Here is a 12,049-nt window from a genome sequence, read left to right on the forward strand (position 1 = left end):
TCCATCCACACACTGCACTGACATCAGACACTAAGTAGAGACACATGTTACCTGTCATACAACCACAGACCATACAGGACTCTCACTTCACATCACAGAGCCAACACAGTTATATCCATCCACACACTGCACTGACATCAGACACTAAGTAGAGACACATGTTACCTGTGATACAACCACAGACCATACAGGACTCTCACTTCACATCACAGAGCCAACACAGTTATATCCATCCACACACTGCACTTACAGACAGTCGACAACTTACTGGGTAAAACAGTGTAAAACTGTGTAACACTGTGTGAGTCAGCATGGCAGACATGCTACATCAAGCACTGTGTAACACTGTGTGAGTCAGCATGGTAGACATGCTACATCAAGCACTGTGTAACACTGTGTGAGTCAGCATGGCAGACATGCTACATCAAGCACTGTGTAATACTGTGTGAGTCAGCATGGCAGACATGCTACATCAAGCACTGTGTAACACTGTGTGAGTCGGCATGGTAGACATGCTACATCAAGCACTGTGTAACACTGTGTGAGTCGGCATGGTAGACATGCTACATCAAGCACTGTGTAACACTGTGTGAGTCGGCGTGGCAGACATGCTACATCAAGCACTGTGTAACACTGTGTGAGTCAGCATGGCAGACATGCTACATCAAGCACTGTGTAACACTGTGTGAGTCGGCATGGCAGACATGCTACATCAAGCACTGTGTTACACTGTGTGAGTCAGCATGGCAGACATGCTACATCAAGCACTGTGTAACACTGTGTGCGTCGGCATGGCAGACATGCTAAATCAAGCACTGTGTAATACTGTGTGAGTCAGCATGGCAGACATGCTACATCAAGCACTGTGTAACACTGTGTGAGTCAGCATGGCAGACATGCTACATCAAGCACTGTGTAATACTGTGTGAGTCAGCATGGCAGACATGCTACATCAAGCATTGTGTAACACTGTGTGAGTCGGCATGGTAGACATGCTACATCAAGCACTGTGTAATACTGTGTGAGTCGGCATGGCAGACATGCTACATCAAGCACTGTGTAATACTGTGTGAGTCGGCATGGCAGACATGCTACATCAAGCACTGTGTAATACTGTGTGAGTCGGCATGGCAGACATGCTACATCAAGCACTGTGTAACACTGTGTGAGTCGGCATGGCAGACATGCTACATCAAGCACTGTGTAACACTGTGTAAGTCGGCATGGTAGACATGCTACATCAAGCACTGTGTAATACTGTGTGCGTCGGCATGGTAGAGTGAACAGAAAGGGGACAAATATGCTGTGAAATACATCCTGTTTTCAGGGGCTACATCCTGTATATGAAGAAATCCACGGAAACCATTTTGGTTCTAATAAAAATCATTTTCTCTACAACTGTGGGCATGTGATTAGGTGATAGGTGAATGACAAGGTGATGTGTATGGTGGTGAATTATATGGGACATCAGAAGTATCTTGAAGTTATGAGATAGATAGATAGATAGATAGATAGATAGATAGATAGATAGATAGATAGACATGCTACATCAAGCACTGTGTAACACTGTGTGAGTCGGCATGGTAGACATGCTACATCAAGCACTGTGTAACACTGTGTGAGTCGGCGTGGCAGACATGCTACATCAAGCACTGTGTAACACTGTGTGAGTCAGCATGGCAGACATGCTACATCAAGCACTGTGTAACACTGTGTGAGTCGGCATGGCAGACATGCTACATCAAGCACTGTGTTACACTGTGTGAGTCAGCATGGCAGACATGCTACATCAAGCACTGTGTAACACTGTGTGCGTCGGCATGGCAGACATGCTACATCAAGCACTGTGTAATACTGTGTGAGTCAGCATGGCAGACATGCTACATCAAGCACTGTGTAACACTGTGTGAGTCAGCATGGCAGACATGCTACATCAAGCACTGTGTAATACTGTGTGAGTCAGCATGGCAGACATGCTACATCAAGCATTGTGTAACACTGTGTGAGTCGGCATGGTAGACATGCTACATCAAGCACTGTGTAATACTGTGTGAGTCGGCATGGCAGACATGCTACATCAAGCACTGTGTAATACTGTGTGAGTCGGCATGGCAGACATGCTACATCAAGCACTGTGTAATACTGTGTGAGTCGGCATGGCAGACATGCTACATCAAGCACTGTGTAACACTGTGTGAGTCGGCATGGCAGACATGCTACATCAAGCACTGTGTAACACTGTGTAAGTCGGCATGGTAGACATGCTACATCAAGCACTGTGTAATACTGTGTGCGTCGGCATGGTAGAGTGAACAGAAAGGGGACAAATATGCTGTGAAATACATCCTGTTTTCAGGGGCTACATCCTGTATATGAAGAAATCCACGGAAACCATTTTGGTTCTAATAAAAATCATTTTCTCTACAACTGTGGGCATGTGATTAGGTGATAGGTGAATGACAAGGTGATGTGTATGGTGGTGAATTATATGGGACATCAGAAGTATCTTGAAGTTATGAGATAGATAGATAGATAGATAGATAGATAGATAGATAGATAGATAGATAGACATGCTACATCAAGCACTGTGTAACACTGTGTGAGTCGGCATGGTAGACATGCTACATCAAGCACTGTGTAACACTGTGTGAGTCGGCGTGGCAGACATGCTACATCAAGCACTGTGTAACACTGTGTGAGTCAGCATGGCAGACATGCTACATCAAGCACTGTGTAACACTGTGTGAGTCGGCATGGCAGACATGCTACATCAAGCACTGTGTTACACTGTGTGAGTCAGCATGGCAGACATGCTACATCAAGCACTGTGTAACACTGTGTGCGTCGGCATGGCAGACATGCTACATCAAGCACTGTGTAATACTGTGTGAGTCAGCATGGCAGACATGCTACATCAAGCACTGTGTAACACTGTGTGAGTCAGCATGGCAGACATGCTACATCAAGCACTGTGTAATACTGTGTGAGTCAGCATGGCAGACATGCTACATCAAGCATTGTGTAACACTGTGTGAGTCGGCATGGTAGACATGCTACATCAAGCACTGTGTAATACTGTGTGAGTCGGCATGGCAGACATGCTACATCAAGCACTGTGTAATACTGTGTGAGTCGGCATGGCAGACATGCTACATCAAGCACTGTGTAATACTGTGTGAGTCGGCATGGCAGACATGCTACATCAAGCACTGTGTAACACTGTGTGAGTCGGCATGGCAGACATGCTACATCAAGCACTGTGTAACACTGTGTAAGTCGGCATGGTAGACATGCTACATCAAGCACTGTGTAATACTGTGTGCGTCGGCATGGTAGAGTGAACAGAAAGGGGACAAATATGCTGTGAAATACATCCTGTTTTCAGGGGCTACATCCTGTATATGAAGAAATCCACGGAAACCATTTTGGTTCTAATAAAAATCATTTTCTCTACAACTGTGGGCATGTGATTAGGTGATAGGTGAATGACAAGGTGATGTGTATGGTGGTGAATTATATGGGACATCAGAAGTATCTTGAAGTTATGAGATAGATAGATAGATAGATAGATAGATAGATAGATAGATAGATAGATAGATAGATAGATAGATAGATAGATAGATAGATAGATAGATAGATAGATAGATAGATAGATAGATAGATAGATAGATAGATAGATAGATAGATAGATAGATAGATAGATAGATAGATAGATAGATAGATAGATAGATAGATAGATAGATAGATAGATAGATAGATAGATACCGGGACATCAGAAGTATCTTGAAGTTATGTGATTGATTGATTGATAGATAGATAGATAGATAGATAGATAGATAGATAGATAGATAGATAGATAGATAGATAGATAGATAGATAGATAGATAGATAGATAGATAGATAGATAGATAGATAGATAGATAGATAGATAGATAGATAGATAGATAGATAGATAGATAGATAGATAGATAGATAGATAGATAGATAGATAGATAGATAGATACCGGGACATCAGAAGTATCTTGAAGTTATGTGATTGATTGATTGATAGATACCGGGACATCAGTAGTACCTTGAAGGTGGGGCTCATGGGACTGAAGGGGCTGAAGGACTCGTCTCCCTCAATGCTGGAAATACTGAGGTTCTTCATCCTTCTCTCTGAAGCCGCCATCCTCCTACTCTCTATCCCATCTTTCACCCTCTTCCTCTCCTCCTGTAGACGGAGAAATTACATCAGAACACACCCCTCTTCCTCTCCTCCTGTAGACAGAGAAACTACATCAGAACACACCCCTCTTCCTCTCCTCCTGTAGACAGAGAAACTACATTAGAACACACCCCTCTTCCTCTCCTCCTGCAGACGGAGAAACTACATCAGAACACACCCCTCTTCCTCTCCTCCTGCAGACAGAGAAACTACATCAGAACAACACACCCCTCTTCTTCTCCTCCTGCAGACAGAGAAACTACATCAGAACAACACACACACATACATGAAGCTGCACTCTTGTGCATGCTGTGCATTATAACGCATTATAAAGCATTATGTCAGAGCTCACAAGGTGTTAGAAAAGTGCTAACAATGCATTATGAAGAGGGTGTTCATAGGAAGTGTTACCAACATGCAGCGACATGCATATACACACACACAGATAGTGTACATACCAGTCTCAGAGTAGGAGTGCTGGTCTAGGATCTGACCCCCCTGTTCATTCATTATAACGGACCCAGGTCTCACCTCCTCCTGCTCCTGCCTGTGCTGCTCCTCTTTCTCTCTCTGGTGCTCCTCCTCCTCCCTGGCTCTGCGTTTCTCCTCTACCCTGCGGTTCAACTCCTCCATCTCCTCCTGGTCCTCCTGCTGTCTCTGTCTCAGCTGTTCCAGGGTGCCCTGTCCCTGGCCTGGTGTCTTCTCTGTCTCCAGCTGCCCCCCGGGAACCTCTCCATCCACCTCCTCCTGTCTCTGCCCTCCCAAGCTGCCACTACGACTAGAGGAGAGGAGAGGAGAGGAGAGGAGAGGAGAGGAGAGGAGAGGAGAGGAGAGGAGAGGAGAGGAGAGGAGAGGAGAGGAGAGGAGAGGAGAGGAGAGGAGAGGAGAGGAGAGGAGAGGAGAGGAGAGGAGAGGAGAGGAGAGGAGAGGAGAGGAGAGGAGAGGAGAGGAGAGGAGAGGAGAGGATGAAAGTAAAGTCCAAAGTTAGAGGACAGGTTGGAGGAAGCTGCTCCGTCTCTCACTATGATCAAACTGCATTATAAATGTAACACCTTCTAATATCTCCACTGCTGTAGTTATGAACTACTTTGGACAGTTCTCATCTTATCAATCCACAAGATTCCCTCAGTTTGCTTTGAAATGTTTACCTGTCTCCTTCAGTGACAAACAAGGAAGAAGTACGTATCTCATCCATCTCTTTCGGTGTCTCATCCATCTCTTTCTGTGTCTCATCCATGTCTTTTGGTGTCTCGTCCAAGACTATCTGTGTCTCATCCATGTCTTTCGGTGTCTCATCCATCTCTTTCTGTGTCTCATCCATGTCTTTTGGTGTCTCGTCCAAGACTATCTGTGTCTCAACTATGTCTTTCGGGGTGTCATCCATCTCTTTCTGTGTCTCCTCCATGACTATCTGTGTCTCAGTCATGACTATCTGTGTCTCAGCCATCTCTATCTGTGTCTCTAGCTGTGTCTCAGTCATGACTATCTGTGTCCCAGCCATGTCTTCCTGTGTCTCATCCATGACTATCTGTGTCTCATCCATGACTATCTGTGTCTCAGCCATCTTTATCTGTGTCTCTATCTGTGTCTCAACACCCGATAGTAGCTCACTCTTAAGGCTTGGTTAAATTAAGGAAGGATGTTGAGCTAGCCCATACAGGAAGTGATGAGAGTCACTGATCTTGTCATGCCTCTTTTTCAGTTCAGTATGAAGTAGGAACTGATAGATGCTTTACAGAAGTTATTATTCTCTCTCTACAAGCGATCACCCATACATTTTAATTTGATCGCCATGTTGCAGGAGAGCTTTCCTGCAACGCGGGAAATGTAAAACGTCTAGTTTATTTGAGGTTTAAAAAGGCTTCTGAAGTTTATAATTTCCCCTTAACAACTTCAGACTTGATTTATCCTTACGAATGATGTATCAACCTCTTCAAAAATGTCCATTCATAATAATCCACTCTATAATTCCCATTTCCTGTTGCTGCGGGATTATTTTCCTGCTGTAGAAAACTGGCTCAAATGAAGATCCTCCATCTGTAGCAGGAAGATAAGACTGAAACCAAGGAAACTATAAATAAAGAAACTCAGACCGCTTCAGTCTTTGTGTTGAGTTCTCCTCCTCTTTAAATTGAATTTGGACATTACAATAGTGAGATCTGGCCGCAGTCTGAATCGGTGTCCAAAATGGCACCCTATTCCCTTGATAGTGCACTGCTTTAGACCAGACAAATAGAACCCTATTCCCTTTATAGTGCACTACTTTAGACCAGCCAAATGGAACCCTATTCCCGTTATAGTGCACTACTTTATACCAGACAAAATGGCACCCTATTCCCGTTATAGTGCACTACTTTATACCAGACAAATAGAACCCTATTCCCTTTATAGTGCACTACTTTAGACCAGCCAAATGGAACCCTATTCCCGTTATAGTGCACTACTTTAGGCCAACCAAATGGCACCCTATTCCCTTTATAGTGCACTACTTTATACCAGCCAAATGGAACCCTATTCCCTTTATAGTGCACTACTTTAGGCCAACCAAATGGCACCCTATTCCCTTTATAGTGCACTACTTTAGGCCAACCAAATGGCACCCTATTCCCATTATAGTGCACTACTTTATACCAGCCAAATGGAACCCTATTCCCGTTATAGTGCACTACTTTAGACCAGACAAATGGCACCCTATTCCAGTTATAGTGCACTACTTTATACCAGCCAAATGGAACACTATTCCATTTATAGTGAACTACTTTAGACCAGACAAATGGCACCCTAATCCCTATATAGTGCACTACTTTTGGCCAGATGAGGCTCTATTTAAGGATTCGAGTGCCATTTTGGACACACATATAGACTATTTTAGGTGTGTTACCTTGGAGACAGTTTCCCTGCAACTAGGTATGAGGTCACTTCCGCTCCAGCTGCTTCCCCGTTGCTGTTGACGTGTCTCATGACTTTAGAGGTGTAGGAGATCTTCAGCTCAGATTTCTTCTTCTCCACGACCTAAAAACAAAACAGAGCATTCAGAAGAACACTTTATAGTCCAATTTGAGTTTTGGCATCGGCGGTCAAGTTTGGCATCACAACACCAAACATCAGCTTTCCCCTCTTTGCCCTGCCGTGAATAAAGACGACAGTGTGACTTGAGTGATGATTGGATACAGCACGGCATATACACAATCGTAACTCTACCTTGTCATCTGTTACTCTTCTTGAAGTGTCTTGTGTCTTGTTGCTGGCTTTTCGTTCCCACTCTACCTCCTTCTCCTCCCTCTCCTCGGGCCCAGGTCCAGGACGTGTCTTCAAGCAGGGTCTGATTGGGGAGGCTCTGTTTAGCCTGAGCAGCTGGGGCTGCTGCTGCTGCTGGGGTTGATGCTGCTGGGGGTGGTGCTGCTGGAGTTGATGCTGCTGCTGCGGGTGATGCTGCTGCTGGGGTTGATGCTGCTGGGGTTGATGCTGCTGGGGCTGATTCTGCTGCTGCTGGGGCTGATGGTCCTCCGAGGACTCCTGTTCCTCCAGGTGGCGCTGTCTGCGTTTCTCCAACCTCTGGGTCCAGTCACTGAAGCCCTCGTCCTCCTCCAGAGCCAACTGGCAGCCACTAGCCTTCACCTCACTCTCACACCTGAAGAGACAGGTACAATTGTTAATAACAAGTCAAACCTAAAGGTGATCCAGTCATTTCTAACTGTTCAACAGATATCTATCTTGCACCATAGGAAATATAGTGCTATATTCAACATTTCCTTCAAGAGTAACTACACCAAAGGACAGGGTTAGCCAGGCCGAGAGATGGCCAGGTCGACCCTCCAAAAAGACAGACAATACTTACAGCCTTCAACACTCCAACCTAATGCATTGTCAACTGAATTCAAAACAGGCTAATTTGGCTAAATTCCTAACTGTTTATTAACACAGTGTAAAAAATCATTAGTTCTGCTAACTCCCAATGCCTAGAACCGTTGTAGTGAACCCAACTCAAAGTATATCAGTTCTGCTAACTCCCGTTGCCTAGAACCGTTGTAGTAAACCCAACTCAAAGTATATCAGTTCTGCTAACTCCTGTTGCCTAGAACCGTTGTAGTCAACCCAACTCAAAGTATATCAGTTCTGCTAACTCCCAATGCCTAGAACCGTTGTAGTCAACCCAACTCAAAGTATATCAGTTCTGCTAACTCCCGATGCCTAGAACCGTTGTAGTAAACCCAACTCAAAGTATATCAGTTCTGCTAACTCCTGTTGCCTAGAACCGTTGTAGTAAACCCAACTCAAAGTATATCAGTTCTGCTAACTCCCTATGCCTAGAACCGTTGTAGTAAACCCAACTCAAAGTATATCAGTTCTGCTAACTCCCAATGCCTAGAACCGTTGTAGTAAACCCAACTCAAAGTATATCAGTTCTGCTAACTCCTGTTGCCTAGAACCGTTGTAGTAAACCCAACTCAAAGTATATCAGTTCTGCTAACTCCTGTTGCCTAGAACCGTTGTAGTAAACCCAACTCAAAGTATATCAGTTCTGCTAACTCCTGTTGCCTAGAACCGTTGTAGTAAACCCAACTCAAAGTATATCAGTTCTGCTAACTCCCAATGCCTAGAACCGTTGTAGTAAACCCAACTCAAAGTATATCAGTTCTGCTAACTCCCGATGCCTAGAACCGTTGTAGTGAACCCAACTCAAAGTATATCAGTTCTGCTAACTCCCAATGCCTAGAACCGTTGTAGTAAACCCAACTCAAAGTATATCAGTTCTGCTAACTCCTGTTGCCTAGAACCGTTGTAGTCAACCCAACTCAAAGTATATCAGTTCTGCTAACTCCCAATGCCTAGAACCGTTGTAGTCAACCCAACTCAAAGTATATCAGTTCTGCTAACTCCCGATGCCTAGAACCGTTGTAGTAAACCCAACTCAAAGTATATCAGTTCTGCTAACTCCTGTTGCCTAGAACCGTTGTAGTAAACCCAACTCAAAGTATATCAGTTCTGCTAACTCCCTATGCCTAGAACCGTTGTAGTAAACCCAACTCAAAGTATATCAGTTCTGCTAACTCCCAATGCCTAGAACCGTTGTAGTAAACCCAACTCAAAGTATATCAGTTCTGCTAACTCCTGTTGCCTAGAACCGTTGTAGTAAACCCAACTCAAAGTATATCAGTTCTGCTAACTCCTGTTGCCTAGAACCGTTGTAGTAAACCCAACTCAAAGTATATCAGTTCTGCTAACTCCTGTTGCCTAGAACCGTTGTAGTAAACCCAACTCAAAGTATATCAGTTCTGCTAACTCCCGATGCCTAGAACCGTTGTAGTAAACCCAACTCAAAGTATATCAGTTCTGCTAACTCCCGATGCCTAGAACCGTTGTAGTAAACCCAACTCAAAGTATATCAGTTCTGCTAACTCCTGTTGCCTAGAACCGTTGTAGTAAACCCAACTCAAAGTATATCAGTTCTGCTAACTCCTGTTGCCTAGAACCGTTGTAGTAAACCCAACTCAAAGTATATCAGTTCTGCTAACTCCTGTTGCCTAGAACCGTTGTAGTGAACCCAACTCAAAGTATATCAGTTCTGCTAACTCCTGTTGCCTAGAACCGTTGTAGTCAACCCAACTCAAAGTATATCAGTTCTGCTAACTCCTGTTGCCTAGAACCGTTGTAGTCAACCCAACTCAAAGTATATCAGTTCTGCTAACTCCTGTTGCCTAGAACCGTTGTAGTAAACCCAACTCAAAGTATATCAGTTCTGCTAACTCCTGTTGCCTAGAACCGTTGTAGTAAACCCAACTCAAAGTATATCAGTTCTGCTAACTCCTGTTGCCTAGAACCGTTGTAGTCAACCCAACTCAAAGTATATCAGTTCTGCTAACTCCCGATGCCTAGAACCGTTGTAGTCAACCCAACTCAAAGTATATCAGTTCTGCTAACTCCTGTTGCCTAGAACCGTTGTAGTCAACCCAACTCAAAGTATATCAGTTCTGCTAACTCCTGTTGCCTAGAACCGTTGTAGTAAACCCAACTCAAAGTATATCAGTTCTGCTAACTCCTGTTGCCTAGAAACGTTGTAGTAAACCCAACTCAAAGTATATCAGTTCTGCTAACTCCTGTTGCCTAGAACCGTTGTAGTAAACCCAACTCAAAGTATATCAGTTCTGCTAACTCCCAATGCCTAGAGCCGTTGTAGTAAACCCAACTCAAAGTATATCAGTTCTGCTAACTCCCGATGCCTAGAACCGTTGTAGTAAACCCAACTCAAAGTATATCATTTCTGCTAACTCCTGTTGCCTAGAACCGTTGTAGTGAACCCAACTCAAAGTATATCAGTGCTGCTAACTCCCAATGCCTAGAACCGTTGTAGTAAACCCAACTCAAAGTATATCAGTTCTGCTAACTCCCGATGCCTAGAACCGTTGTAGTAAACCCAACTCAAAGTATATCATTTCTGCTAACTCCTGTTGCCTAGAACCGTTGTAGTGAACCCAACTCAAAGTATATCAGTTCTGCTAACTCCCAATGCCTAGAACCGTTGTAGTAAACCCAACTCAAAGTATATCAGTTCTGCTAACTCCCGATGCCTAGAACCGTTGTAGTAAACCCAACTCAAAGTATATCAGTTCTGCTAACTCCCAATGCCTAGAACCGTTGTAGTCAACCCAACTCAAAGTATATCAGTTCTGCTAACTCCTGTTGCCTAGAACCGTTGTAGTAAACCCAACTCAAAGTATATCAGTTCTGCTAACTCCTGTTGCCTAGAACCGTTGTAGTAAACCCAACTCAAAGTATATCAGTTCTGCTAACTCCCAATGCCTAGAGCCGTTGTAGTAAACCCAACTCAAAGTATATCAGTTCTGCTAACTCCCAATGCCTAGAACCGTTGTAGTAAACCCAACTCAAAGTATATCAGTTCTGCTAACTCCTGTTGCCTAGAACCGTTGTAGTCAACCCAACTCAAAGTATATCATTTCTGCTAACTCCTGTTGCCTAGAACCGTTGTAGTGAACCCAACTCAAAGTATATCAGTTCTGCTAACTCCTGTTGCCTAGAACCGTTGTAGTCAACCCAACTCAAAGTATATCAGTTCTGCTAACTCCTGTTGCCTAGAACCGTTGTAGTCAACCCAACTCAAAGTATATCAGTTCTGCTAACTCCTGTTGCCTAGAACCGTTGTAGTAAACCCAACTCAAAGTATATCAGTTCTGCTAACTCCTGTTGCCTAGAAACGTTGTAGTAAACCCAACTCAAAGTATATCAGTTCTGCTAACTCCTGTTGCCTAGAACCGTTGTAATAAACCCAACTCAAAGTATATCAGTTCTGCTAACTCCCAATGCCTAGAGCCGTTGTAGTAAACCCAACTCAAAGTATATCAGTTCTGCTAACTCCCGATGCCTAGAACCGTTGTAGTAAACCCAACTCAAAGTATATCATTTCTGCTAACTCCTGTTGCCTAGAACCGTTGTAGTGAACCCAACTCAAAGTATATCAGTTCTGCTAACTCCCAATGCCTAGAACCGTTGTAGTAAACCCAACTCAAAGTATATCAGTTCTGCTAACTCCCGATGCCTAGAACCGTTGTAGTAAACCCAACTCAAAGTATATCAGTTCTGCTAACTCCCGATGCCTAGAACCGTTGTAGTGAACCCAACTCAAAGTATATCAGTTCTGCTAACTCCCAATGCCTAGAACCGTTGTAGTCAACCCAACTCAAAGTATATCAGTTCTGCTAACTCCTGTTGCCTAGAACCGTTGTAGTGAACCCAACTCAAAGTATATCAGTTCTGCTAACTCCTGTTGCCTAGAACCGTTGTAGTAAACCCAACTCAAAGTATATCAGTTCTGCTAACTCCTGT

General features: G+C 43.9%; 1 protein-coding gene across 4 annotated transcripts in view; it reads right to left on the reverse strand.

The window, feature by feature from the left end:
• LOC116359648 (non-muscle caldesmon-like) overlaps positions 1–12,049 on the reverse strand; it is an 85,887-nt gene that overhangs the window by 29,725 nt on the left and 44,113 nt on the right. For all 4 annotated transcript variants that reach the window (XM_031812784.1, XM_031812782.1, XM_031812781.1 and 1 more), the window contains exons 3-6: positions 7,409–7,838; positions 7,089–7,219; positions 4,739–4,985; positions 4,073–4,213 (exon numbers count right to left, since the gene is read on the reverse strand). In XM_031812784.1, coding sequence (XP_031668644.1) covers positions 4,073–4,213; positions 4,739–4,985; positions 7,089–7,219; positions 7,409–7,838 — 949 coding nt within the window. The remainder of the gene's footprint in view (positions 1–4,072; positions 4,214–4,738; positions 4,986–7,088; positions 7,220–7,408; positions 7,839–12,049) is intronic.

The sequence above is a fragment of the Oncorhynchus kisutch genome, unplaced genomic scaffold, assembly GCF_002021735.2.
Source record: "Oncorhynchus kisutch isolate 150728-3 unplaced genomic scaffold, Okis_V2 Okis03b-Okis08b_hom, whole genome shotgun sequence".
In the NCBI taxonomy this organism is placed as follows: domain Eukaryota; kingdom Metazoa; phylum Chordata; class Actinopteri; order Salmoniformes; family Salmonidae; genus Oncorhynchus; species Oncorhynchus kisutch.